Source organism: Stegostoma tigrinum, chromosome 23 (assembly GCF_030684315.1).
Source record: "Stegostoma tigrinum isolate sSteTig4 chromosome 23, sSteTig4.hap1, whole genome shotgun sequence".
NCBI lineage: Eukaryota > Metazoa > Chordata > Chondrichthyes > Orectolobiformes > Stegostomatidae > Stegostoma > Stegostoma tigrinum.
Window position 1 is genome coordinate 51,938,813 of NC_081376.1, and position 27,919 is coordinate 51,966,731.

General features: G+C 41.5%; 2 protein-coding genes across 6 annotated transcripts in view; one reads left to right on the top strand and one right to left on the bottom strand.

Moving 5' to 3' along the window:
* Positions 1-5,630: 5,630 nt before the first annotated feature.
* On the bottom strand, positions 5,631-27,398 carry cep20 (centrosomal protein 20). 2 transcript variants are annotated; one of them, XM_048551804.2, is made up of 5 exons: positions 27,271-27,398; positions 20,141-20,338; positions 8,397-8,481; positions 7,612-7,685; positions 5,631-7,183 (listed from the first exon to the last, which is right to left on the bottom strand). In XM_048551804.2, exons 1-5 carry the CDS (start codon positions 27,326-27,328, stop codon positions 7,110-7,112), a joined length of 489 nt encoding a protein of 162 aa, XP_048407761.1. In that variant the 5' UTR covers positions 27,329-27,398; the 3' UTR covers positions 5,631-7,109. The 2 variants fall into 2 exon arrangements, with proteins under 2 accessions (XP_048407761.1, XP_048407760.1); XM_048551803.2 differs by having other exon boundaries at positions 7,549-7,685.
* abcc1 (ATP-binding cassette, sub-family C (CFTR/MRP), member 1) overlaps positions 27,293-27,919 on the top strand; it is a 137,840-nt gene continuing 137,213 nt past the window's right edge. For 2 of the 4 annotated variants that reach the window (XM_059654195.1, XM_059654196.1), the window contains exon 1: positions 27,294-27,594. The gene's annotated coding sequence lies outside the window, so the exon portion shown is untranslated. Of the gene's footprint in view, positions 27,595-27,919 lie in introns of all 4 variants that reach the window. The other 2 variants (XM_059654197.1, XM_059654198.1) reach the window with 2 other exon arrangements.

The following is a 27,919-nucleotide window of genomic DNA, read 5'->3' on the forward strand; positions in this document are numbered from 1 at the left end:
GGATCTTGAACTCAGGTCTTCTGGCCACTAAGGCAACATTACCACTCCAACACAAGAGACTCTGGCAACAGTTTTACCTTCGTAAGGAGGGTCATGGTATTGAACATTGACTTGCAACTTAACCATTTTAGACTGATGTAGGAAAATATTATTGCTTGACCTAAATATTTGTAATGCAACTGAATCCAGACTGTGCAATGTTTGATGTTAACTTGGTGTTTCTACTGCAAGTGGATGGAGCCTCTGAATGTGATGAAAAAGCCAAGGCATGCTATAAAAGGCAGCGACAGGAGATTACTGCAAGCTCTCTTGTAGCTTGTCTTAAAACAGAAAGGACGTAATGTCAGCTGTTTGCCAGAGCAATGGGTAAGACTGTGTAAGCATCCAGAATACAGGGCAGAAATGAATTCCCCCACCCCGAGCTGCAGCAGTTTTATTATGGTGAATAAAAGTGATATATTTTGCTGCAGCATTGGACTCTGAACAAAATCCATTTCAATTTCAGGCTGAATTTCATTTCACCATTGCCTTTTGGTAATTAACGCAAAGTCCATCTGCAATAATTGATTTTAATCCTGTCACCACATTCTTCACTGGATGGCATGTCTTCCAGGATGAAATGTTTCTGCAGGTCACTCAAGGGTCTTCTAATAAATGGTTACTGAAGTAGTAGATGCATTGATTTTAATTTTCCAGTAAGTTGGAATTGTTTGCCTTGAATCAAAGAAAGAACATATAGAACATAGAACATTACAGCACAGTACAGGCCCTTCGGCCCTCGATGTTGTGCCGACCTGTCATACCGATCTCAAGCCCATCTAACCTACACTATTCCATGTACGTCCATATGCTTATCCAATGTCGACTTAAATGTACCTAAAGTTGGTGAATCTACTACTGTTGCAGGCAAAGCGTTCCATTTCCTTACTACTCTTGGAGTAAAGAAACTACCTGACATCTGTCCTATATCTTTCACCCCTCAATTTAAAGCTATGTCCCCTCATGCTCGCCGTCACCATCCTAGGAAAAAGACTCTTCCTATCCAGCCCTCTGATTATTTTATGTTTCAGATGAAGGATGTCTTTGATTGACGTATACAAAATCGCAAAGGGTAGAGATAGACAGGAGAAACCGGTTTCCCTTGATGTAGCGTTCAAAACCCAAGGGTCATAGATCCAAGCTAAGTGACAGAAGGATTAGAGATGTGAGGAAAAACCTTTTTACAGAGGGTGGTTGGTGTCTGGAATTCGCTGCTTGAGTTGATGGTGGAGGCCAACACCCTAAACTATTTTTTAGAAATACCTGGATCTGCACCTTAAGTGCTATAGGCTACAGGTTGTGTGTAAGAAGATTGGATTAGAAAGGGCATCTGGGTGTGTATGGGTCAGCATGGAGAAGATGGACCATAGCTAAAAGCTCCTCACAGTCTGTTTGGCAAAGACTAGAATAGGATTTCTGGAGCACAAGTAAAAAGTCAGTATTCAGGGAAAAGTGATGGAGTAACTGGCATCACTGTAAGCTGGCAATGAGCAGAAACATGTATGAACTAAAATTCCTCAAAGCTGCGGAATACAGAAACATAGAAGATGGGTGCAGGATGAGGCCATTTGGCTCTTTGAGCCTGTGCCGCCATGATTCACAATCATGGCTGATCATCCAACGCAGTAAACTAATCCAGCTTTCTCCCCATAACCTTTGATCCCATTCACCTCAAATGTTACATCCATCACCAAAACATTGAATGTATTCAAGAGGCATCAACTACGTCCCGTGGTAGTGAATTAAACAGGCTCACCACTCTTTGGGTGAAGAGATATCTCAAGTCAAACCTAAATCATCTACCCCAAATCCTCAGACTGTAACTCCTGTAACACCCCTCTCATCTCCGCCTCCTTGACCTGTCCATCTTCTCTCCGACCCATCATCAGGAACACCTTCCCTACATCTACCCTGTCCAGTCCTGTTAGAATTTTATGAGAATCTATGAGATCCCGCTCTGTTGCTTCATTCGTCTGGATTCTAGTAAAAACAATCCCAACTTATTCAATCTTTCTTCATACGTCAGACCCACCATCCCCAGAATCAGCCTGTTAAACCTTCATTGCACTCCCTCAAGAGCAAGAGCATCGTTCCTCAGGAAAGTATACTAAAATTGTACACAATATTCCTGATGTGGTCTCACCAAGGCCCTGTATGACTACAGCAAACACATCCCTGTTCCTCTACTCACATCTACATCCTTTATTGGCTTCTTATTTCCTCTTTGCAACTTTGTGCCATAAGCAAACTTAGCTACTGCACTTTCCACCCCTTTTGTCCAAAGCATTAAGATAAATTATAAACACTTGAGGACTCAGCATCGATCCCTGTAATACTTCTTTTGTTACATCCTGCCAACCCCCAAAGACTAATTTATACCTGTTTTTTTGCTGGCTAACTAATTGTCTATCCACACTTAGCCTTTACATCATGAGCTCTTACTTTGGGTAGTCAGATTTGATGTGGCACCTTCATAAATGATTTCTGAAAATCTAATCACAGCATACCAATCAGTCCCTCTTTATCCAAAGTGTTTGCTATTTCTTCAAAACAGACTCCAACAAATCAAACATAGTTTCACTTTCTTGAACTATATTGACTCTCCCCGATTGCATTGAATTTTACGAAGTGCTCCACTACAACTTCCTTAATGAAATATTCTAGCAGCTTCCCTACAGCAGGTATTAAGATAACAGGAAATAACAAAGTGTGGAGCTGGATGAACACAGCAGGCCAAGCAGCATCTGAGGAGCACAAAAGCTGATGTTTCGGGCCTAGACACTTCATCAGAAAAAGCCTTTTTCTGATGAAGGGTCGAGGCCTGAAACGTCAGCTTTTGTGCTCTTAAGATGCTGCTTGGCCTGCTGTGTTCATCCAGCTCCACACTTTGTTATCTTGGATTCTCCAGCATCTGCAGTTCCTGTTATCTCTTAAGATAACAGGACTCTAGTTTCCTGCCCCTCCTTTCTTAAGTAGCATGATCACATCCACTAATTTTTAATCCGATCGAATCTTTCCAGAGCCTAAAGAATTTTAGAAAATTAAAACGAACACATCCACTATTTCAGAAATAAATTCTTTTAAGGCCTTAAGATCAAGTGCATTAGTGCCTGGAGACTTGTCAGCTTTTAGGTCCAATTGCATTCCCAGTATTCCTTCCCAGTAATTGTAATTGTTTAAAGTCCCTCCTTTCCTTTCATCCCCGATTCATAATTATTTCTGGCATTTAATTTGTATCATATACAGTGAAGACATCTGTTTAATCTGTCAGCAAAGCATCTGTTCAATTCATTTGTCATTTCCTTTTTTCTATTATTAATTTCATAGACAAACTCTCCACAGAATCTATGCTCACTTTACTCATTCTTTTCATTTTTGAATGTTTCTGAACATGCTGGTTGTTGTTATCCTGGGCCTCCTCCAGTGTCACAACGATGCCACCCAGAAACTGGAGGAACAACACCTCATATTCCACCTTGGAACTCTGGACTATACAAACTTCAAAATCTCCCCAACCCTGATCTTATCCCAAGACCAGCATCCCTCTCATCTCCGCCTCCTTGACCTGTCCATCTTCTCTCCCATCTATCTGCCCCTCCCTCCTCACTGATCAACCCCCATACCCACTTCTTACCACACTCACCTTGACTTGCTTCATCCCTGCCTCCTTGACCTGTCCATTGTCTTTCTCACCTATGCACTCCACTATCCACCTTCTATCACTGCCCCCCTTTCTATGTATTTCAGAGCCCCCTTCCCCTTCCCCATTTCTGAGGAAGGGTCCAGACCCGAAATGTCAGCTTTCCTGCTCCTCTGATGTTGCTTGGTTCCTCCAGCTCCACACCTTGTTATCTCAGACTCCAGCATCGGCAGTTCCTACTATCTTGTTATTGTTATGATTTCCACTGATGGTATGATTAGATTTTAGCAATTTTACAAGAATAAAAATTTATTATACATAATTAAGGCAACAAACCAAACTATATATATGTATATATGACAGTTAGAATGACTTTAACTTAAAACAACAAAACCAAGTTTCCACTTGTTTCCCTGAACTGTCATAGAAACTCAAAAGTTCAAACAATCTACATTCCAATCTCAGCTACTTGTTTTATCTAAACGTTTTCCTTCCACAGTTTTGTTGAAGTGTAAAGGCAATTTTTACAATTCCTTTCCAAGTTCGATGGCATCAACCTTTTCACAAATCTGAAGGGCCAAACCTTTTAATTTTTAAAATGAATAGAAATTTCTTGTCAACGCTCCTGCTTGATGGGTGCACAAGCTAGAAAAGCATCATTGCCGCAGTGATTAGTTCCTCCCAACTGAACTGAACTAAGAAAAAAATGCTGACAGAAAACCTCCTTTTAGAATTAAACTCTTGTTTCTTTTCTGAAATGAAGTCAAACTAATGACAATGTGTTTACAATGCATATCGCAAACTCAAAAGTACAAACATTTCATCCCAATAATGTCACTGTGGTCTGCTAGACTCTTCAACCAACTAATGCATTTAAGATTATTGTTCCAGAATTACTTCCTGACCATTTAAAAAAAGGCCTTCTCAGGACTAACTCTTTTCCGTATCTGTTTCAAATAGAATCCAAATTCAAAAAACGATGATATACTATACCTCCCTTAGTTGATAAAAAAAATGAAAAGCCACCCCTACTACATATTTTCATTCAAACTGTTCTCAACACTATTTGGTATATCAATACAATTAAATATATTTACATTGTGTTGACCACAATCACCATATCCTCTCCAGCCCTGAACAGATCTCACCAATACTGCATTCGGGAAGGTGTCAGTTGTCTGAAACCTTGATCTCAACTGCAGAGAACTGTATCTATCTCTCTGACGATATGGTGTCCTGCCTCCACCACTTCCACTATCTTCCTCTATCCTTGAATGGTTTCCTACACTACGTGCCATGGTTAGTTCACTAACCCACCCCGTAGCCATTGCTTTCATCCTCACAGATGCAAAAACCGCAAAATTGTCGTACAATTGCAAAGCCTGAGACGTCTCTTTCTACCTACCAGGTCCTCATATCTGCTTCACCCACAGACACACACACTCCCATTCCTCAGCCTGGAGATTAGTCAGGTTTTAGTTTTAATAATTTTTCAGAATCTTTTCCCTGCCTTTTACTTCCTGGTTCACAATTATTGTTAGGATTTATTTGTACTTTCGGCAGTGAAAACAAACTATGTTACTGTTCAATTAATCTATTTCCTTATTTTCCATTCATTATTCCCTAGGCTTCTTCTCCAGACAACCAATGCTCTCCAGTTTTTTATTTATATTTTGAAGATAAAAATGTGAGGAGGTAAGAAGTTGGGTTATGTTTGTTCTTCAAGATGATCTCGGAGTAGTGGGTGGTTTTACAGGAGGAGAGTTTATAACATTTATCAGTCAATTTGGAAGTTGCAAAGTGAAAAGCCAAAATTGTTATTCAATTAAGATTTATGTTCTTAATAATAGTATAATAGGAAATTTTCAAAAAAGGAAGCAGTTTCTGACATAATTTAATAAAAATTACATATGTTAGATCGTCATTTCAAATCTAAAATTGTATGAGCGTCTTTGAACAGTTACTTCTTACATAAATAAAATGCTTTTGGAATAGAGTACAAGGCTTTGAGTGTCTTTTACCACATGGATGATGCAAGAGGTGAAGTCTCAACTAGAAGGTAGGTAGAGTAACATAGTCTGTCGAACAGAACAACTAAGCAGCAAAACATTTGGGTGAAGTTGTGCACACTCTAATTTGGGACCAGATATCCAATGTTGCACATACTCCATTATTCTTCTCAGATTTTACCACTAAGCTACCTCAGCAAGAGTTTTGAAATATACATTAAATACCACCTTACGTGTTTCAAATTAAAAATGGATAAGTTTTTATATAAAGTTATACTGCATAATAAAATAAATGATAATGTCTGTCCCAGACACTTAAGGTGAATTATAATCAATTATAAGGCAATCCATTAGGAGACAATTGTATTAATTGTTAATCCTTAATAGCCATGCTCCACAACAATCTGCAATTTCATGGCAACTCTAACATTGTTAAACATAGCCTTTAAAATTGCTAATACCCAAGTCTGCCATTCCGCTTAGCTGGTCAACAGTGCACAAAATTCAGATTAATAAAAGCAAAACAGTACAAATACAGGAAGTCTAAAAGAAAAACAGAAAACCTGGAGAAACTTAGCACATCTGGCAGCACCTGTAGAGAGAGAAAAACAGTTAATGTTGAGTCCAACATGACTTTTCCTCAGAACTGGTACCGAAAATTTGTTGTTTGAAAAAGTGAATTAAAATAGGCAATATAATTGACAAAAGAAAATTTATTATGTACAAAACATTGCACAATAAATATCAATATAAAAATATCGAACAACAAACATTTTCAAATAATGTTTCAATGTGTAGTTGCCAATGCAATTTGACTGTGTCTGATTGAACTATTTGACAGACTAACGTTGGCCAGCTTCAAGTAGGTTGATTGGAACAACTTAATTTAAGAAGACAAATGAAGAACTGGACATTGTGAAAAATAAGATCGCTGACCATAGATACTCAATGTTTAAATTTAGAAGATAACTTGGTAAGTATCACCTGTTACTGTTACAACCGGTCAAATTACAGTTTTTATTGCAAAAAAATAAACAAGTAAACTGACTGATTATAAAAAGAAACAGGTAACTCAAGTAACAATACAGCCCAAGACACAAAAAGAATAATAGGCATACGACCAGAATCCATGCATCTGCTTCCAGCAGGAAAGCTATCAGTACAAATGCTCATGCTGTTCCAAGGCTGGTCTCATTACCAGTAGTTAGGCAAAGTTCAGATCTTCTAAATAAAACTACATTTACAGATTTAAGAAAAGAAACAAAACAACAAAAAATTAACAGGGCGCCAGGCAGCAAATTCCTTTGTTGGACACTTTAACATACAATGACTTTAAAGTCAAGGTAACCCAAAGGTGACTTAGAGGTAACCAAACTGAAGGCTGTTACATAACACATTGGTAAAAAACTGGTTCGCTGTAATCAGTGTCCACCTCGGAGAACAAAGTGGTCTTCAAAATTTCTTCCACCTAATCTTCCAGGCTCAGGCAAGTCATCTGGGGGGAAAAAGAATCTGCACTTAATAAAACTGAAAGAGGAAAGACAAGAGGAGAAAATAATCAAAATGTCACAAGCCGTACAAGTTTAGCCAATGGTTGAGAATTAAATATATAATTACTCATGGGAACTCTTTACCAATTAACAATGTATTAATACAATCAGGAAATTGTTTGAATCAAGTACATTTCTGAAGCTTAATTTATTAAATATTCAAATATGGGTTTTTTGGCTTTATTTTAACCACATATTTACAACAAAATGGGATGCATTGTTGAGTTTAAGAATTAAGTTGTACAGCATAGATACTTTGTCCTGTGCGAATCATTTCCAGCTCCACTCGGTTCAGTTTTAAATGTCCTACCTAGGCTACGTTTCTCATTTGGTTGCTTTAAAGACATTTTCTTTATATTAGGCATAGATGCACCTTTAATCAGAGCTTTAACTCCATCCTCTTTGCTCTCATTTACAAAGTGAGCTAGGATTCCATACAGAAGAGGCCTATAAGCAGAAGATAAATTTTAATTTGTATTTAAAAACTGCATTTGTCACAAGACAGTTTTTACATTAATAATTAAAAGAACAGCAGCATTCACATACTGTGCCACAACACAATTGAGTTGAGCAAAATGTTTTATTCTTCACATAATTACACTGGATTAATAAAGAACTCGATCACTGAGACATCGTGTATAACAAATCAGAAATGTGAAAATACACTGTAAAAATGAGCTCTGGTGTTCATAAGCAGTCCTTTAAATCTGAAAATTTTAAGAGGATTCAATGTTTGCTTTATACAAGATCTTCCAAAATTTCTGATATCAATTAAATAATGTTTCTGCCAAAAAGTGTGTAAACAACACAGATCATCTTTTGAACAGCTTTAAAATGGCCACAAATGAACTCTTTGTTCACTACTTTTGTGTAAATGTTAATTTAAATTAAATTAAATGCTGTCATGTATTAATTTAATTTTACTGCTTTCAAATTACAATAAATTCCACACAGCAAAATAAATGGTGATGACACATTTCAAAATACTTCACTTTTGTAGCACTTCATCTTTTATCCCTTGCCCAGGTACCAATATATAAGCATTTCTAGATAACTTTGAAATTATGTTTTACAATATTTAAACACAAATAAAAACCAAGAAATAAAACATACAAATCACTGGTATTAACAGTAATAAAAAGGACAGGATTTACTTACACTGTTTTTGTGCTTGAATCTTCAATTACATTTAACTCATTCACTAGAAATTGCCTGTCTAAAGGTATCTCAGGTTGACCAGCTTCTGTGTGAAAAAAAGGTGATACTATTTAATGCAAATCCTCATCTAAGCAGTTCATGTAAGTCCAGATAATTAAAGCTAAAAATATAAATACAGCAGTAGTCCATTTGGACCCTCAACCCTGCCCCATATTCAATATCTTGGCTGATCTGCCACAGGGCTCAAATCATTTTTTGTTCAGATCTAGAATCAATGTGAATCAGGGAGCAAGCTGTCCACTTGTTGGAAGTCATAGAAAGATGGTTGTGGTTGTTGGAGGTCAGTCAACTCAGCTCCAGAACATCTCTGCAGGAGAGGTCCAACCATCTTCAGGTGCTTTATCAATGACCTTTCCTCCATTTTAACATCATAAGTAGGGATGCTTACCAGTGATTGCACAATGTTCAACACCATTTGCATCCTCAGATAATAAAGTAGTCCATGTTCAAATGCAACAAAATTTGGACAATATCCAGACTTGGGCTGACAAGTGGTAAGAAACATTTGTGCCACACAAATACCAGGCAATGACTATCACCACAAAGATACAATCTTACTATTGTTCCTTCAATGATCTTACTAAATCGCCCAATCAACATCCTGGGAGGTTACCGTTGACCAGAAACTGAACTGGACTTACCCTATATTACGGGGACTATAAAAACAGATCAGAGGCTGGGAATTCTGTGGCAAGGAACTCACCTCCTGACTCCCCAGAGACTGTCCACCATCTACAAGGCACAAGTCAAGAGAGTGAGTGACAAGTTGCCCAGAAGGGTGAAACTCCAGCAACATTCAAGATGATTGATGCATGGAACATAATACAAGCACTGCTGTGTCTAGGTGCATACAAATGGCAAAAGAATAGCAGAAGAATCAATACACAATCCCTCAGCATAACCTGAAAGACCACAGATCATCTTATCAGAGTTCAAATGTTTTTGAAATACAGAATGCAACAAGATTTAAAAAGGACCTGAGGTGCAACTTTTTCATGCAGAGGGTGGTGCATGTATGGGAATGAACTGTCAGAGGAAGTGGTGAAGACTGGTACAATTAGGCATATGGATGGGTATACAAATAGGAAGGTTGAGAGTGATATGAGCCAAATGCTGGTAGATGGGACTAGGTCAGATTGGGATGTCTTACTGGCATCACCAGTTGGACTGAAGTGTCTGTTTCCACGCTGTATGACTCTATTACTCTATGACCATCCTGGGCAAAGCAGCCCACTGTATCCACAAACATATCCAATCTCTCCACCATAGATGCTCAGTAGGAGCCATCTGCGCTATCTACAGCGGTACAGAAAATTATCAAAGATCCTTAGATAACACCTTTCAAACCACTTCCATCTAGAAGGACAAGAGCAGCAGAAACATGGAAACACCACCACCTGCAAGATCCCAAGGCACTCACCATCCTGACCAAGAAATATATCACTGTTCCTGGGTCAAATCCTGTAATTCCTCCCTAAAGACATTGTGTGGCAACATGCAAAGTGTGGACTGCAGCAATTCATGAAGGCAGCTCATCACCACTTTCTCAAGGGCAACTGGGGACAGGCAATAAGTGATGGCCCAACCAGCGATGTCCACGTCCCATGGTGAATAAACTTTTAAAGATCCTCTTCCACCTCCATTCCCCATCATTGCAAAAATCTTCCTCCCCTTTAATACTTTCAGTGATCTGGCTTCCATGACTTTCTGGGTTGGAAATTTCCAAACATTCATTTCTCCATGGGAAAGTCCTGGATATTCTCAGCAGTTGAAAATGCTCTTCTTTAAAACATACTCAAGTAGCTCATAGGTAAAATATGAATGAAACATCACATCAAAACTACAATTGCCTTATAATTCATTAACATTCATTCAATTTCTTGAATATGTTTTTTATCCCTCCCCTGCAAGTTATGATACTGAAGAACCTTTTTCTGACACAAATACTATTTAAACTAAGTGGTTAGATTTCTAATAATAAAGTATAATGCTTACACCAACTTTTCTGGGATGAGCTTGTCAAATTTAGACATGAAATCAGATGCAGGAAGCAGCTTGATGTTGAGAACTGAAACCCATGAGGATCATGACGTACAACTAACCTGTGCCTGTTGCACACCCAAGCAGAAAGGCCACAAAAACAGAGAGACTTGCAATGCCTAAAGTCTGTTCTCATCTGTTAAAGGACAGTGAATCTTAATTGCAGCAGGTGCTCAGAGATGGAATCTATAGGCAGTGAGACAGACACTGGACATGGGTGACCTGCAGCTAGGGCAGGAAAAGGGGGAGCAGAGATGTCAACTTCCCAGGTGACACACAACATCAGTTCTGCTCCAGAGGACTTGGATGAGATAGGATAAAGAAAGGGTTGTGCACATAAATACTTATAATATTGGCAGATCTGTCAGAAAACATTAAGTTACTAACCAGGAGCATAGAGACATCTGCGATCAATACTGCCCTCTTTCAGCAAAAGTTGTAGCCTATCATTTCCAGAGTGGCCGATTATATTATCTGGCTGAGAGACACAAGGGTAATGCAGTGATAAATCTCAGATACCTTTGCAATAAAATCAGAAGCCATCCAAATTCTCAGTGCTGCAATGAAACCTGATTGAAGCAATGCAGACTCAGGTTGTTGTCATAAATGCTCAAGCTGTTACCAAAATGGCTGCTGATACCACTGTTCATAGAAGCTTTCAGGGTCTAGGGACAATCCAACAATTTATCCTCCAATATATTGCTGGGATTGTAAAAACACCAGAAGCATCTTTGAGTATTAATCTGCTGCTTTCTTGGGGGAGATAATATGCTGACATCCTACTATTACCCCTCTATCAGTGCCCTTGTTGACACAGTCAGCCAACCAGTCTAGACAGCTGATAACTATGTTTGTGTTGCCATAAGACCATATGATAAAGAGCAGAATTAGGCCATTTGGTTCATTGAGTCTGCTCCATCATTTGATCATGGATGATATGAGCAGTGGCAGTATAGAACTGGATCTCCTGGGCTCAGAGTTGCATGAGGTTGAACCTTCTTCAGCCACACTGGTGTCACTAGAGTAGCAAGTAATAGGAGCTCCAGACAAGCAAGAGTACGCAGAAGATAGGCATTAAGAGTATGCACAAGAATGATCAGTTGATTTCTGCCAGCAATACTGGATTGTTTATAATTGACAAGTTGGTTTAGTAAGTTTGCTTTGCAATGTTTTTTATTTCAGCATTGTGGCCAATATGGTGCAATAATACCCAGTGCCAGAGGGAACGTGTCACTTGCACTCACTTTTTGGCCACAAAATTCAGTTGCAAAGTGTCTGCACTTTCGGGACTATAGATACTTTTTTTTATATCCAAATGACAACAGTGCCACATACATATGCACTTCCTTTACTGGAGAGACTAGATGCTGTTTTGGTGAGATCATCAATGCAGATGTTGAGAGCTGGAAGCAAGCAGAACAGGCAGATTGAGACATCAGTCAACGTGTAATACTGACATGACTCTAGCTATGACTTTTTCCAACTGGATCCTTCAGCCAACATAGTCTCGTGACCTCACGCAGCTGAACAGGTATTCAGCAGTAGGAAGGATTTGTCCAGTGAAACTTAAAACAATCTTCAACGACTTTCAGGTTAATTGCTGAACAAGTGTTCTAATGGCTGTTGCGTTTGAACTGTTTGCAGATATTTTCTAATCAACCAGTTCAGAGATATTACCTCTGGAGGATGTGGAACTTTAACTCAGGCCTCTTGGTTCAGAGGAAGTAACAGTATCACAAGACACAAGAACCCTTTTGGGGGTTTGTACTGTTACTTAAAGTTGGTGATGTGTCCAGGGAACGGTGTGACACGCAGTCAAGACCTTAACTCTGATTCAAGGATTCTGCTAACACCAGATGTCACAATTGTGGGTGCTCTAGATTTTATCCCCATTGCAGCATGAAAGAAAGAATAACCTGCCTGGAAAAGGAAAATGGGAAATAGGGGTCTCTGCAAGATCCAAGCTTCAGGCCACAGACACAAGCTCACTGTCACTGTCAACTGAAATATTAGTCTCAGGATGCACTGTAACACACTGCAATGAGACCTGCATGCAGCTCTTGGACACAGATTGTGAGAAGCCAATTCTGTCAAGTCAGGTCGATGTGTCAGGGGCTTTACTCAGTCAGGATATCCTGACTGATGATTACTTCTGAAGCTGAAATTGATTTTTAGGTTCAAAGAATGCCTGGCCTAGATGGTAATTATTGCCCAAGATAGTTACCCCGAAATGGTGGCGAGGAGCTGCCTAAACAAACAGTTTAGAAGTTCCATACAATCAAGTGACTTACGAGACAACTTCAGAGGACATTTTAAAGGCAATCATATTAGTACTAGGGTGATATTTAGACAAGAAAGGAAAGCAGATTCCCTTTGCTAAAGGATGTGATGAACCTGTTAAGTTTCTTCTTTGCAAAAAACGAAAACACATAGCTTCAAGGTCACTTTTATTGTTATTTTATTACGAGATTTTAAAATAAAAGTTCAAATTCAAACTGCCAGGTGAGATTTTAACTTATTTCATATCTATTCAGTCTAATCTCTGGGATTATTAGTGTAGTAACATAATCACAACACTACTGAAAAAAAACTTGCCAGAATTTACCAAAATAATTCCTCTTAGACGAAGGCTACGCCTAAAATTGGTCATCACAGAGTTGCATCCTGCTAGATAACAGAAACTAGCATTCACTTCGGACTCCCCAAACATTTGCCTTCATGTATCATACCACAAGACTTAAAGAACAGGAATTAAACAAGTACATGAATATACAGGTGGATCACTGCAAATCCATTTTAACTAGATGGCCACCAAACAAGAAGTTACCAGTTGTCAAGTTTACTGGCAAGCCAAATATTTGTTTTAAGTTGAGGTAACGTATTATAAAAAGATTCAAGACAGTTTCCAGTCAGAAAGTTTTCCAATTATGTACAGACTGATCAAGGACAGGCTCTTAAGATGTTTGGGTAAAGTAATAAAAACACTCCCATAACTGTGCTGTCAGCATTCAAAGACAGCAAGCAGGCATAACAGTATAAATCACCTTATATGTTACAATTTTTTTCTTGACGGTGCTGACTTATGTTAGGTTACAGTTCCATAGCTACTGGCAGTCCAGCAGCATTTCACCCAAGTGACAATACTGTGGATGCTGGAAATCTGAAATAAAAACAGAAAAAGTTGGAGAAAGTCTGCACGTTTGGCAGTATCTTTGGGACAGAAACAGTTAACATTTCGAAATTGATATGACTCCTCATAGGAACAGATTTACAACATATTAGACTCAAAAAACTTAATCCTATTTCTCTTCCCACAGATGCTGCAAAATCTGCTGAGATTCTCCAACATTTTCTTTTTTATTTTTAAATGCATATTCTATAAAATGGATAACTACTGGGCACTTGGAAACATGAATGACTGTGTAGTGAATGGAACCAGGTGGGCCTCGTTGACCTATGAGGTCCTTGACTGGGGTTGTTAACCTGGGCCAATCAGGAAAACCCTGGCTGACCAACGCTAACAGATTTTGAGATAATAAAATGTGAGGCTGGACGAACACAGCAGGCCAAGCAGCATCTCAGGAGCACAAAAGCTGACGTTTCGGGCCTAGACCCTTCATCAGAGCCTCTCTGATGAAGGGTCTAGGCCCGAAACGTCAGCTTTTGTGCACCTGAGATGCTGCTTGGCCTGCTGTGTTCGTCCAGCCTCACATTTTATTATCTTGGAATCTCCAGCATCTGCAGTTCCCAATATCGCTAACAGATTTTGAATCTGGTGATTGGTTGGCTCGCTGAGGTGGTTTGTTGTTCCACAGGATACCCATGCGATCACCCATCTCTGGGCTAATAACTGAAGTGGTGATGCAGAGACTAGAAAGTACAGCCCTATCGCTGATCCAACCAAAACTATGGTTACACTATGTGCACAACACCTTCGTCATTTTTAAATGGGCCAAACTAGAGGAGACATACGCGGAACAATAAACCAGCTGTTGAGCCAACCAACCACAACATCCACAACCTGAGCTACAAATCTAGTCTAAAACCTTAGAGATTCAGAATTGCCTCAGTTCAGGGTACTTACTGACCTAGCTGGCCACGGCCAGTGTACTCTGCACAATAAAGACTTGGTGACAGGATACTGGCCTCTGTGCAGTTATTTCAGTGGTGACAGGAGAAAGCAATATCTGCCTGAAGAACATTTGCTCGCAACAGTCATCTTGGGGTTAGGGTAAGTATTTCTGGCATCATGCCTTTATTTGGAAAGCTGGATTCGTTTGATCCTGCTGTCAAAGACTGGGCCCAGTATATTGAAAGACATATTGACATCACCAATGCAGGAAATGACATCACCAACCCAAGAAAACCTAACCAGATAAATAGAAAGCGGGACATAACACCAGCGCTTCGGAGGCTCACTGATGCTGTTACCTAGAATGGTGACGAAATGTCTGAAAATTAACCTTCCAGCTCAGCGAGCAAACTCACATCCAGAACCTCAACCTGAGCTACAAATCTTCTCAAAACTCGCTAACCCTTACACCTGCTATTGAAAAGGGTCAGCCTTGGAAATGGTCGCATAGCTAAGTAGCCTTTAGAAAAGTGAAAAAGCAGCTATCGTTATCTCAGGTGTTGGCCCAGTGTAATCCAAAGCAAGAGGCGGTGCCAACATGTGATGCCTCCCCATACAGTATAGGGTAGTGCTGGCTATGCGGTGGTCCAACGGAAAGGAATGCCCAATAGCTTATGCTTCCCAGACTTTCGCTAATGCTGAACTCAAATATGCCCAGATAAGAGAAGGTAGGTTTGGCAGACGTCTTTGGTGTGAGCAACTCCCACCAGTGGCAAGGATATGACTTTGTTACAGTAACAGATCACAAATCTCTGCTAGTGTTACTGAAGAAAGATGAGGCAATACCACTCATAGCTTCCGGCAGAATTCAGCAGTGGGCCCTTCATTCCCAGGGGATATAAGTACAAGATAGAACGCCATCCAGGAAGCCAAGAGGCCAATGCAAATGCCCTGAGCCACCTCCCATGGGTAGATACTGCACTGGTGGTGCCTCCCTGGAGGAGTCCATTCTGCTTTTAAACTTCTTGCGGTCACCGCTGACAACGTCCAACTTCAGACACAAAAAGATCCTGTCCTAGCAAAACTAAAATAGTTGGTCTTACTGACAGAGACAGAAGGGCCTTCGCAACAAGGACTGGAACCTTTCTGGACCCAGCAAGACCAGATCACCGTACAGAACGGAATATTACTTTGGAGAGCAAGCGCGATTATCCTGAGTAAAGGTTGCCACCAGATACTGGCTGAGCTCCACCAGAGTCATCCAGGGGCTTCCAAGATGAAGATGCTAGCAAGAGGCTATGTCTGGTGTTCAGGGTTGGATGCCAACATAGTTGCATGGTGGGACAATGCCCAATGTGCGAGCAAGAACAAAAACTGCCACCAGCGGTGATCTCACATTCATGAACAGAAACAAAGTTGCTGGAAAGGCTCAGCAGGTCTGGCAGCATCTGTGAAAGAAAAAACAGAGTTAACATTTCGGCTCCAGTGACCCTTCTTCAGAACTGACGGTGGCTGGGAAAATGTCAGCTTATATGCAGAAAATAGGGAGGGGAATGGGATAGGGAGCAAACGATGGAATAGAGCCTAAAGAGAGAGATGAGAAGAGAGACTACTTTTGACGAGGACTCGTCAACTGAGGTGGTATGGGCTGAGGTCAGAAACAGGAGAGGAGAGGTCACACTGCTGGGAGATTTTTAATGGCTTCTGCAAAGTTCCAGGGATGTCGAGGAGAGGATTGGCAAAACTATTCTGGGCAGGAGTGAAAGGAACAGGGTGGTCATTATGGGAGACTTTAACTTCCCTAACATTGACCGGAAATGCTACAAATCTAGTACGTCGGATGGATCAGTGTTTGTCCAATGTGTGCAGGACGGTTTCCTGACACAGTATGTCGAAGGGCCGAGAAGAGGGGAGGCCACACTGGATCTGGTACTTGGTAATGAACTAGGCCAGGTGTTTGATTTAGTGGTAGGTGAGCACTTTCGAGAGAGTGACAATAATTCGGTTATGTTTAGTTTAGCGATGGAAAGGGGTAGGAACATGCCACAGGGCAAAAGTTATAGATGGGGGAAGGGCAATTGTAATGTGATTAGGCAAGACTTAAGAGGCATAGAATGGGTTAGCAAAATGCAGGGCATGGGGACCATCGAAATATGGAGCTGGTTTAAGGAACAGATATTGCGTGTCCTTGACAGGTATGTCCCTGTCAGGCAGGGAGGAAGCGATAAGGTAAGGGAACTGTGGTTTACTAAAGAAATTATATCTCTTGTAAAGCAGAAGAGGAAGGCTTATGTGATGATGAGACCAGATGGTTCAGATGAGGCGATGGAGAGTTACAGATTACCTAGGAAGGATTTAAAGAGAGAGTTAAGAGGAGCAAGGAGGGGACATGAGCAGACATTAGCAGGTAGAATAAAGGAGAACCCTAAAGTTTTCTATAGGTATGTGAGGAATAACAGGATGACTAGGGTAGGAGTAGGGCCAGTCAAAGACAGAAGTGGGAAGTTGGTGTGGACCCTGTGGAGAGGTGCTAAACGAATAGTTCTCATCTGTTTTCACTGAGGAATAGGAGAATATTGTACAGGAGAAGACCAAGTTACGGGCTACTAGAATTGAAAGGATTGAGGTTAGTAAGGAGGAGGTTTTATCAATTCTAGAAAGTGTAGATAAATCCCCTGGGCCAGATGGGATTTTTCTGAGGATTCTCTGTGAGGCTAGGGAGGAGGTGGCGAAGCCTCTGGCCTTGATCTTTGGGTCCTCATTGTCTACAGGTTTGGTATCAGAGGACTGGAGGATTGCAAATGTTGTGCCCTTGTTCAAGAAGGGCAGTAAAGATGACCCAGGCAATTATAGACCTGTGAGCCTTACGTCTGTTGTAGGAAAAGTTTTGGAACGGATTATAAGAGATATGATTTATAATCGTCTAGCAAGCAACAACTTGATTGGAGATTGTCAGCATGGATTTGTCAAGGGCAGGTCGTGTCTCACAAACCTCTGAGTTTTTTGAGAAGGTGACCAAGCATGTGGAGAAGGGTAGGGCAGTTGACGTGGTGTACATGGACTTCAGTAAAGCCTTTGATAAGGTTCCACATGGTAGGCTATTGGAGAAAGTATGGAGGCACGGGATTGAGGGAGATTTAGCAGTTTGGATTAGAAACTGGCTTTCTATAAGAAGGTAACGAGTGGTGGTTGATGGAAAACGTTCAGGCTGGAGTCTGGTTACTAGTGGTGTGCCTCAAGGATGTGTTTTGGGACCACTGCTGTTTGTCATTTTCATAAATGACTTGGATGGGTTAGTAAGTTTGCAGATGACACTAAAGTCGGTGGAGTGGTGGACAGTGTGGAAGAATGTTGCAGGGAAACTTGGTAAGCTGCAGAATTGGGATGAAATGTGGTAAATGGAGTTCAATGCAGATAAATGTGAGGTAATTCGCTTTGGGAAGAATAATAGGAAGGCAGAATACTGGGTCAATGGAAAGATTCTTGGTAGTGTGGATGTGCAGAGGGATCTTGGTGTCCAATTACATAGATGCCTGAAAGTTGCCACCCAGGTTGATAGAGCTGTTAAGGCGGCTTACGGCGTGTTAGGTTTTATTGGTAGAGGGATTGAATTCTGGAGCCGTGATGTCATGCTACAGCTGTACAAAACGCTAATGCGGCCTCACTTAGAATACTGCGTGCAGTTCTGGTCGCCCCATTACAGGAAGGATGTGGAAGCATTGGAAAAGGTGCAGAGGAGATTTACCATGATGTTGCCTGGTCTGGAGTGCAGGCCCTATGAAGAAAGGCTGAAGGGCTTGGGCCTGTTCTCATTGGAGAGAAGAAGGCTAAGAGGGGATTTAATAGAGACATACAAGATGATCAGAGGATTAGATTAGAGTCTTTTTCCAAGGATGATGATGTCAGATTGTACAAGGGGGCATAGCCAAAATTGAGGGGTGATAGGTTTAAGACAGATGTCAGAGGCAGGTTCTTTACTGAGAGACTGGTAAGGGCGTGGAACGCCCTGCCTGCCAATGTAGTTAACTCAGCCAGATTAGGGGCATTTAAACAGTCCTTGGATAAGCAGATGGATGATAATGTGATAGTGTAGAGGGATGGGCTTAGATTAGTTCACAGGTCGGCGCAACATCGAGGGCCGAAGGGCCTGTTCTGCGCTGTGGTGTTCTATGTTCTATGAGAATAACAGTTGGATAGACAAAGAGTTGATAACTGGAAGGCTGGGAGGGGAATAATTGTTAATGGGGACTACTAGTGACTAAAAACAGTTGGCGTGCGATGGAGGCCACGTGGTAACAAGGCCTGGTATGTGGGGTCGGGGTTTGGGACACGGGAGAATCTAGACCCTAAAATTGTTGAACGTGATATTGATTTCAGAGGGCTGCAGGGTCACCAAGTGGATAATGAGGTGTAATTCTTCTAGCTTGTATTGAGGTTCGCTGGAACACTGCCGCAAGCTAGAGACAGAGATGTTGGCCAGGGAACAGGATGGTGCATTAAAGTGGCAGGCAACAGGTAGTTCAGAGTCCTTTTTGCGAAAAAGACCACTTTCATGGAAATGGCCGGGTAAACCTGGAGTCAGTTGCATGTCAATATGCTGGTCCTTTCACGGGCTCAATATTCCTCGTAAATGTGGACGCCCATTCAAAGAGGCTGTACGTGCATAAAATCCACTTGGCAAGCTCAAAAACGACAACTGAAAAGCTGTGAGCGTTGTTCGAGATGTAGCCCGCATCAGAGTTCGAATTATAGGAACCAGACTGGGGTGAAAACGCTGCAGGAAAAGCAACGAGAAAGACCAGGCCTCCACTCCAAGAATTGGTGGGTGGGTGAGGGGCAGGGGTGGGGGTTGGTAGTGTAATGAGTGGAATCAGATGGACCTTGTTGACTAACAGGTCCTTGATTGGCCCAGGTTAACACCACCAATCAGGAAATCCCTTGCTGACCAATATTAAGAGATCTAGAATCTCCTCGGTTCAGGGGAATGACTCTGACGAGATGACAACAGCCAATGTACCCTACACAAGTAAAGAAAGGGTGAGACAACACAGTGTGGAACTGGAGGAACACAGCAGGTCAGACAGCAGAGTAGCAGGAAGGCTGACATTTCAGGTCTTCCTGTTCCTCTGATGCTGCCTGGCTACTGTGTTCCTCCAGCTCTACACTGTTTTATCTCTGACTCCAGCATCAGCAGTTCTTACTAATTCTAAATAAAGGGTGAATTGGTGACGGGATACCATCTCAGGGCAGTTAATTAAACTGAGTAGCTTGATTCGAACTAACTAGGTTAGCTCAAAATTAAATACCCTCCACCACTCATTTGTAGCCAAAATTGCATGACATAAATCTAATGAATTTACAGTAGCAGGAAACTGAACATTAATGTAAATTAAAGCTAACAATTTAGTGCTGGAGAATGATCTGCATTGTTTTAAATATAAGCTAATTTACATCCTTTTGAGCCGCAAAGTGTGATTGATTGGATCAATTTAATATACAAGTTGCTACAAACTACCTAAGTTTAAAAAGTACATTTTTTTTGTATTTTCATCATTCAATACAATGTACGTACCTGCTGTCAGCACTGATGCTGTGTACTTGTATTTATTAAACTCAAGATATTCACGGATAAGTTCATTAATAAGAAGATTTTCGTGGGAAAGTGGCGGCCGTGGCTCACTCTGATCATCAAGCGCACTAAAAACCTCAGCTCGAATTCTAGCTTTCAGTTGGCCTAGCACACCTCTCTTTTCCAAGGTCTCCTTCAGAACTGTAAATCAAAAAGGAGGAAATTTTGAAAAATACATTCTAAATGCTTACAGATTAATCAGGTAACGTAATTAGTGGCCTGCAGATGCAGGCATGATTTTTTACCAAAATTAAATCAGTAAAGAGAATTCATTAAAACATTCCTACAGCTTTCCTTGTGATTAACAAAGTTAAACTTAAACCATTTTACCCAATAGTCAGGCAAAAGCAAAGCTCTGTTAGAATTTGGGAATTCAGGTCAGCAACAGAACATTTGAGTCTGGTCTTTAAAGATGCATGATAAGAAATGTATAACTAACAGCCTACTCTCAGTCTGCATAACTAGCCAAGCACAATTAACAGCCAACTGACAAAATGAACAAGTTCATGAAGAAACTGATACAGTGTGTTTCGGTTCACGCAGAGGACTCTTGTGGCAGTATCCCTACCTGAGCTAAAAGGCCCAGATTTCAAGTCACACCTATACCAAAGATGCGTCATAAACTGTCTGAACAGAATGATTAAAATTATCCACTCAGACCAATGTGAAAGTTATGGGTGACAGCAACTGATCCATCATTGGAAACGTGAAAGGCCCAATACATGATGGAGACACGTTCACTTTTGGAATCTGCATGTGAAACAGGAAAATTACAATAACAGACAACAAAATTGATACTCGCTGAAGCCTCTAACTAAAAATCTGGTCTTGGAAATTTTAAGTTTTTGAAAACCTGGGATATTGATTAATTTAGTAATTTAGAGAGGAAAGAATATACCCTGTGATGTGGACTTTCCATTTCCCCAGCACAAGCGTGAACTGGTGTTCAGTCACCCTGGATCTCCAGGCATCCAGAAGCAGTAGTTTGTACTGAGAACTAACAGTGACCAAGTCAAAACTGATAATTGTGGGTGGCCAGATTTCAACAGCACATCCTATGTGAAGCACAGAATCACTTCTAGCAATTTCTAGTTCTCAGCATTTAACTGCGCATATGGAAAACTGAAATGCTGCAGGCAGTTTTAGAAAAAACAATACTGAATATAAAGTTTTCCTTCATTGTTAATATTATATACATACTCAAAATGAAAGCAAAATACTGCGGATATTGGAAATCTGAAACAAACATAGAAATTGCTGGAGAAACTCAGGAGTTCTGGCAGTATCTGTAGACAAAAAACAGAGTTAACATTTTGATTCCAGTGACCCTTCCTCAGAACTGGCAACAGGTGGAAAAAAAGTGCTATTTACGCTGATGACACGGATTGGGGGAGAGGGTAAAGGAGGAGATGGCAACCAGAGAGAGACAAAAAAATTAGACAGACAAAGAGATTGTTGATAGCAAGCCAAAGAAAAAGAAATGTTAGGTAAGTAGTAATGGGAATGATGAGTGGCTGAAAGTGGGTTTGCTGTGCTACAAGCAATCTATGTCAGAACAAGACCAAAAAGTCAAGGTTCAAGGGCCTTCTGGCACAGAGATAGAACATAGAACACAGAACAGTACAGGCTCTTTGGCCCACTGTGTGGCGCCGAGCTTTTACCCTAAACCTAAGGTCTATCTAACCTCCACCCCTACCTGTGATAACTGTTATAACATGTCTGAGGAGGATGATTAAAACAAATACTGAAAAGGTAATCCCAGTTTATTATGTGCATATAAATAAGTATTGCTGATAGGGTACCAAAAAGGGGATCTATGCACGGAAGCAAAGGAATGAGATGCTACCCAGGTCAGGGTGAAAGAGGAAATTCAGTAGCTAGGAGTAGCTCATGTTAAATATGGAAGGGATACTGGATTTACTATCTGTACTTAAAGTTGACAAGGCACCAGATCAGACAAGATGCATCTAAGGATACTAATGCAAACCAAGACTGCAAATTGTACAGGCACTAGTAAATAATTTTCAATCTTTTGTGATTCAGTAGTGGTAGGGGATTGGAGATTTGCAAACATTTACATCCTTGTTCAAAGAAGAGTGCGTAAAGATAAGACCATTAGACCTAGGGGCATTGAACAGCAGAGCAGATTCAATCGGATCATGGCTGATGTGATAATCCTTAAATTCACTTTCCCGCCTTTTCTCATAACTCTCAATTCCTTTGTTGGTTAAAAATCTGTCCATCTCAGAATAATCTTAATGTCTTGGGCTTTACAGCTCTCTGTGAATAAGCCAGAACCACACCAGTCTGTTTACCTGCTGTGGTGGGGAAAAAATTGGGATAAACTTAAGTAACATAAACAAATATAGGTTAATTAAAGGGAGCTAGCACAATTCATGTTTAACTAAGTTGTTGGAGTTTGTCTAAGAGGTAACAGTAATGGTTAATGAAGGCAATATCATTGATGTGGTTTATGGGGACTCCCAGAAGGCATTTGATTCAGTGCCACAATGCTTCAATTGAACCTACCACTACAACTAACACAGACAGTGCATTCCAGACATAACCCATTAGCTGAGTGAAAATTTCTTCTCACATTCATTGCTTTATGTTGAGCTAGAGGCTAAAAATCCCACTATGACAGCCAGAATTTAAATACAAAAATAAATCCGTAATTAGAAACTATTCTCAGTAATAATGAATCTAATACCAGCATTGTTATAAAAACCCATCTGGTTCATTAATGACCTTTAGAGAAGGAACTCTGCCTCTTGTTGTTGCCCGTTGATCAGTTGGGGAATCAAGGATTATGGGGAAAATGCAGGAAAGTGGAGGTGAAGAATGTCAGATCAACCATGATCTTAGGGAATGGCGAAGCAGGCTCGAGGAGCCAAATGGTCTACTCCTGTTTCTATTTCTTGGTCTTATAGATATGCGCTCTCATCTCCCATCTAAACCTGGATCTCGCTTGATCTCTCATACACATCAAGAGTAGTTTTACCTGTACTGGATTCACTACCATTCTGACTTCTCTCTCTCTCTCTTTCTCTCCATGACTGCTTGTTTTTTTTTCCCCCAATGGTCACAAGAATGGAGTTTGCTCTCTAAGCCACTTACCATCTTGATATGGAAATACATCTCTGTTCCTTTATTCACTCTTCGCTTCTCTTATTTCCTTTATCACTCATTTGAACTTTGTGTATAGCCTAGTTTTTAATTCTATTTTTTACCTGACGTCTGTCGTAAGCATACATTTTCTTCATAGTGTTAATTTGTATTTCGTTGGTCATTCAGGAAGCTCAGGATTTGTTTGTCCTACCTTTTCTTTTCATAAGAATATACTTTGATTGTGTTGGATCCAACTCTTCTTCAGAGGTAGCCCACTGATTAGATACCATTTCTCCTGCTAACCTTCGACTTCAGTTTATTCAGCTCTGATCTGGTCTTATCCTACTGAAATTTGTTTTCCCCCATTTAGTTATTCCTACTGTGGAATGTTGTCTTTTTCCACAGCCAGCCTAAACTGTATGACACAATGATCTGTCTGTAGTTTGTTCTCCTACTGACACTTAATCTACACAACTCATCTCATTCCCAAGAACTACATTTAGAAATGTCTGCTTTCAAGTTGAACTGAAAATAAAATGCTGTAGAAAATCTCCTGGACGCAATGTATGAAATCTTGTGTCTCTCTGCCCTTTACACTATTACTATCCAATCAACTTTCTAATCTTACCATGCCATGCATTCACATATGTGATCAATCTAGCAGCCAGATTATTTACACAATTAAACACAGCAGGCCAAGCAGCAACTCAGGAACACAAAAGCTGACATTTCAGGCCTAGACCCTTCATCAGGGTCTAGGCCCGAAACGTCAGCTTTTGTGCTCCTAAGTTGCTGTGTTCATCCAGCTCTACACTTTGTTGTCTCGGATTTTCTGGCATCTGCAGTTCCTATTATCTCTATTTACACAATCAGCTCGGTAAATGGGAAGTCAGAGATGATAAGAAGGGACCAAGTTAAGAAGAGATGATGGCCTAGAGTGTCACTGAACTGTCAATCTAAAGACCCAGGTAATGTTCTGGGGATCAGAGATAATGGGAACTGCAGATGCTGGAGAACCCAAGATAACAAAGTGTGGAGCTGGATGAACACAGCAGGCCAAGCAGCATCTCAGGAGCACAAAAGCTGAAGTTTCGGGCCTAGACCCTTCATCAGAGAGGGATTGGGAAGAGGGTTCTGGAATAAATAGGGGGAGGTGGACCGAAGAATGATAGAGAAGATAGTTGGAGAGGAGAGTATAGGTTGGGAGGGAATAGGTCAGTCCGGGGAGGACGGACAGGTCAAGGAGGCGGGATGAGGTTAGTAGGTGGGAAATGGAGGTGCGGCTTGAGGTGGGAAGAGGGGATAGGTGAGAGGAAGAACAGGTGAGGGAGGCGGGGACCAGCTGGGCTGGTTTTGGGATGCAGTTGGGGAGGGGGAGATTTTGAAGCTTGTGAAGTCCACATTGATACCATTGGGCTGCAGGGTTCCCAAGCGGAATATGAGTTGCTGTTCCTGCAACCTTTGGGTGGCATCATTGTGGCACTACAGGAGGAAAAGATGGACAAAGCTGGACAAGAGAGTTGCAGTGGGAGACAGATTCCCGGAGGTTGGTCCGGAGGGAGGAGGGTAACTTCTTCAGGTTAGGCATCCCTGGAAGAGGCTTCGCAGTGAGGTTAAAATTATGATCAGGGATAATGGGAACTGCAGATGCTGGAGAATCCAAGATAATAAAGTGTGGAGCTGGATGAACACAGCAGGCCAAGCAGCATCTCAGGAGCACAAAAGCTGACGTTTTGGGCCTAGACCCTTCATCAGAGAGGGGGATGGGGAGAGGGTTCTGGAATAAATAGGGAGAGAGGAGGAGGCGGACCAAAGATGGACAAGAGAGTTGCAGTGGGACAAAGATTCCCTGAGGTTGGTCCAGAGGGAGGAGGGTAACTTCTTCAGGTTAGGCATCCCTGGAAAGGTTTGAAACCTGCCATGGCAAATGGTGAAATTTGAATTCAATAAAAATCTGGAATCAACAGTCTAATGACGACAATGAATCCATTGATAACTTGTTAAAAAAAATCCCTATCTGACTCACTAATGCCCTTTTGGGAAGGAAATCTGTCATCCTTATCTACTCTGGCCATGCAACTCCAGACCTACAGCAATTAAGTCAGGTTGAGAGGTGACTTAATTGAAACATATAAAATAATCAGAGGGTTAGATAGGGTGGATAGGGAGAGCCTTTTTCCTAGGATGGTGACGGTGAGCACGAGGGGGCATAGCTTTAAATTGAAGGGTGAAAGATATAGGACAGATGTCAGAGGTAGTTTCTTTAATCAGAGAGTAGTAAGGGGATGGAATGCTTTGCCTGCAACAGTAGTAGATTCGCCAACTCTAGGTACATTTAAGTCGTCATTGGATAAGCATTCGGGCGTACATGGAATAGCGTAGGTTAGATGGGCTTGAGATCGGTATGACAGGTCGGCACAACATCGAGGGCCGAAGGGCCTGCACTGTGCTGTAATGTTCTATGTTCTAATGTGGTTGACTCTTAACTGCAATTAATTAGGGATGGACAATAGCCTGTGGCACCCCTGTCCCATGATTTAAAAAAAATGCAACTGAATTTCATGGGGAGATGATTAGATTCTCTCTCATTGGAGGTAATAATTTCCTGGCAATTGTGGGGCAAATTCTCCAATCTCGAGCATTGGAACTCTTCCAAGATGTTTGCACGTCTCTAATTTTGGCTTCCTCTGTCATTCCAACTTCTACCATTCCTCTGTTACCCTTTAAGATCTCAGCAACTTCCAACTCTTTGACCACACCTCCTGGTCAACTATTGCAATATCATCTTATGGGGCTCAATATCAAACTTTGCTTCTGTGAATCACGTTCAAACACTTAACTACTTTACAGGCATTACATAAATGAAAGTTGTTGAAATACTGGCGGCAGCAGCTTCAGTGTCACAACCTGTGATGACCTGATTGGAGTTACAGTCACAGCTCACTCAGTCGTACTCTTGCCCATGGCAGATGGTTCATGTCTCACTCTAGGCTCTCCATACAAAAATCAAAGCTGGCCCTTCAGTGTGGTGCAGAGGGAGTGCTGCACTGCCTGGGGGGCCACCCTCTAGATGAGATGGTAAACTGAGGCCCCACGTCGACACAGAAGATTTCATGGCACCCATTTGAAAGATCAGGAGAACTGCACCCCAGTGTCCTGTTCAAAATTTCACCCTCAATCAAAATCAGACCATTACCTGGATGGTTATCACACTGCTGTTTGTGGAATCTCACTGAGCATATTCAGATCACCAGAGAGCTTACTGCAGCCACTACTTCAAAAAATAACACCATTGGTACGCAAGGTGCTTTTGGGTGGCAGGTGGAACGTAGAAAGGAGGAGCAGCAGGCCATTTGGGCCTTCAAGTTCATTCAACATGATCATAACCAATCTTCCAACTTATGTCACATTCCTGCCTTCTCCCCGCACCCTTGGATGGCTTTCAAACCTAACGAAATCTTTCTTCAGGATGTTGTGTCTTGGCCTCCACAGCCCCCTGTGGTGGAGAATTCCACAGGTTTACGCCCCTGAGTGAAGAAATGTTTCCTCACCTCAGTCCTAAATGGTCCCACCCCGTGTCCTGACATTGCCTCCCCTGGATCCAGACCCCCCATCCCCAAACCAGGGCAAACGTCCTCCCTGCAGCCAGCCTGTAACAGCCCTATTAGAGTTTTACACAAACACACAGCTCGGAGGAAGGGTCGCCGGACCCGAAACGTTAACTCTTTTTTTTGTTTCTTCACAGATACTTCCAGCCCCGCCGAGCTTTTCCAGCAACTTCTGTTTGTGTTCCAGACCTACAGCATCCGCCTTCCTTTCGGTTTCTGTTAGAACCGTATACGTTTCAACCCACTCCTCTCCGCCCCCGTCCTCTTTTCTAAACGCCAAGAATACCAGCCGAAGAGACGCTATACAAATGCACATCTATCCCGGTATTGTTTCTGACCGGCCCGCCGAGCACCTACCGGCCTTCAGCTCGCTAACGGTCGCCATCGTAGCGCACGGGCTCGCGGGCCCCGCCATGCACGTGACACCCCGACACTACCCGGATGTTTCGCGTCACCTGGGCGCCGTTGCTCCGGTAACCGAACACCACGCCACGCCCCCCCACCAAAAAAAAATACGGGCCTGGCTGCGAGTAAAAAGCCCCTGAAAATCGCTTTGGACCGACGTCTGTGTGTGCGACACGGCTCTGTGTTATTGGGAATAATAACCTGTGTAGACTCTCCTGATATTACACCGCGTGTATGTTGTGCAGAATAAAATTATAGAGCAGAAAAACCCTTTGTGTAAGTTACACTCTGTGCTGTACAGATGATAGCAGGCCCTTAGACTAATATACAGAATATAATGTCTGAGAGTTGTTGAGAAATAAAATCGTAGAGCTAGAAAACCGACTTTATAAGTTATACTGTACTGTATACAGAGTGTATAAAAGGATAACAGGCCTTGTGTCTAGTATAGAGAGTAATAGTCTGAGGGTTGTAGAGAAATAAAATCATAGAACAGGAAATCTCACTTTATAAGTTATACTCTATGGTGTACACAGTATATTAAGGATAACAGGCCTTGCGTCTACTGTAGGGAATAACAGTCAGATTGTTTTAAAGAATT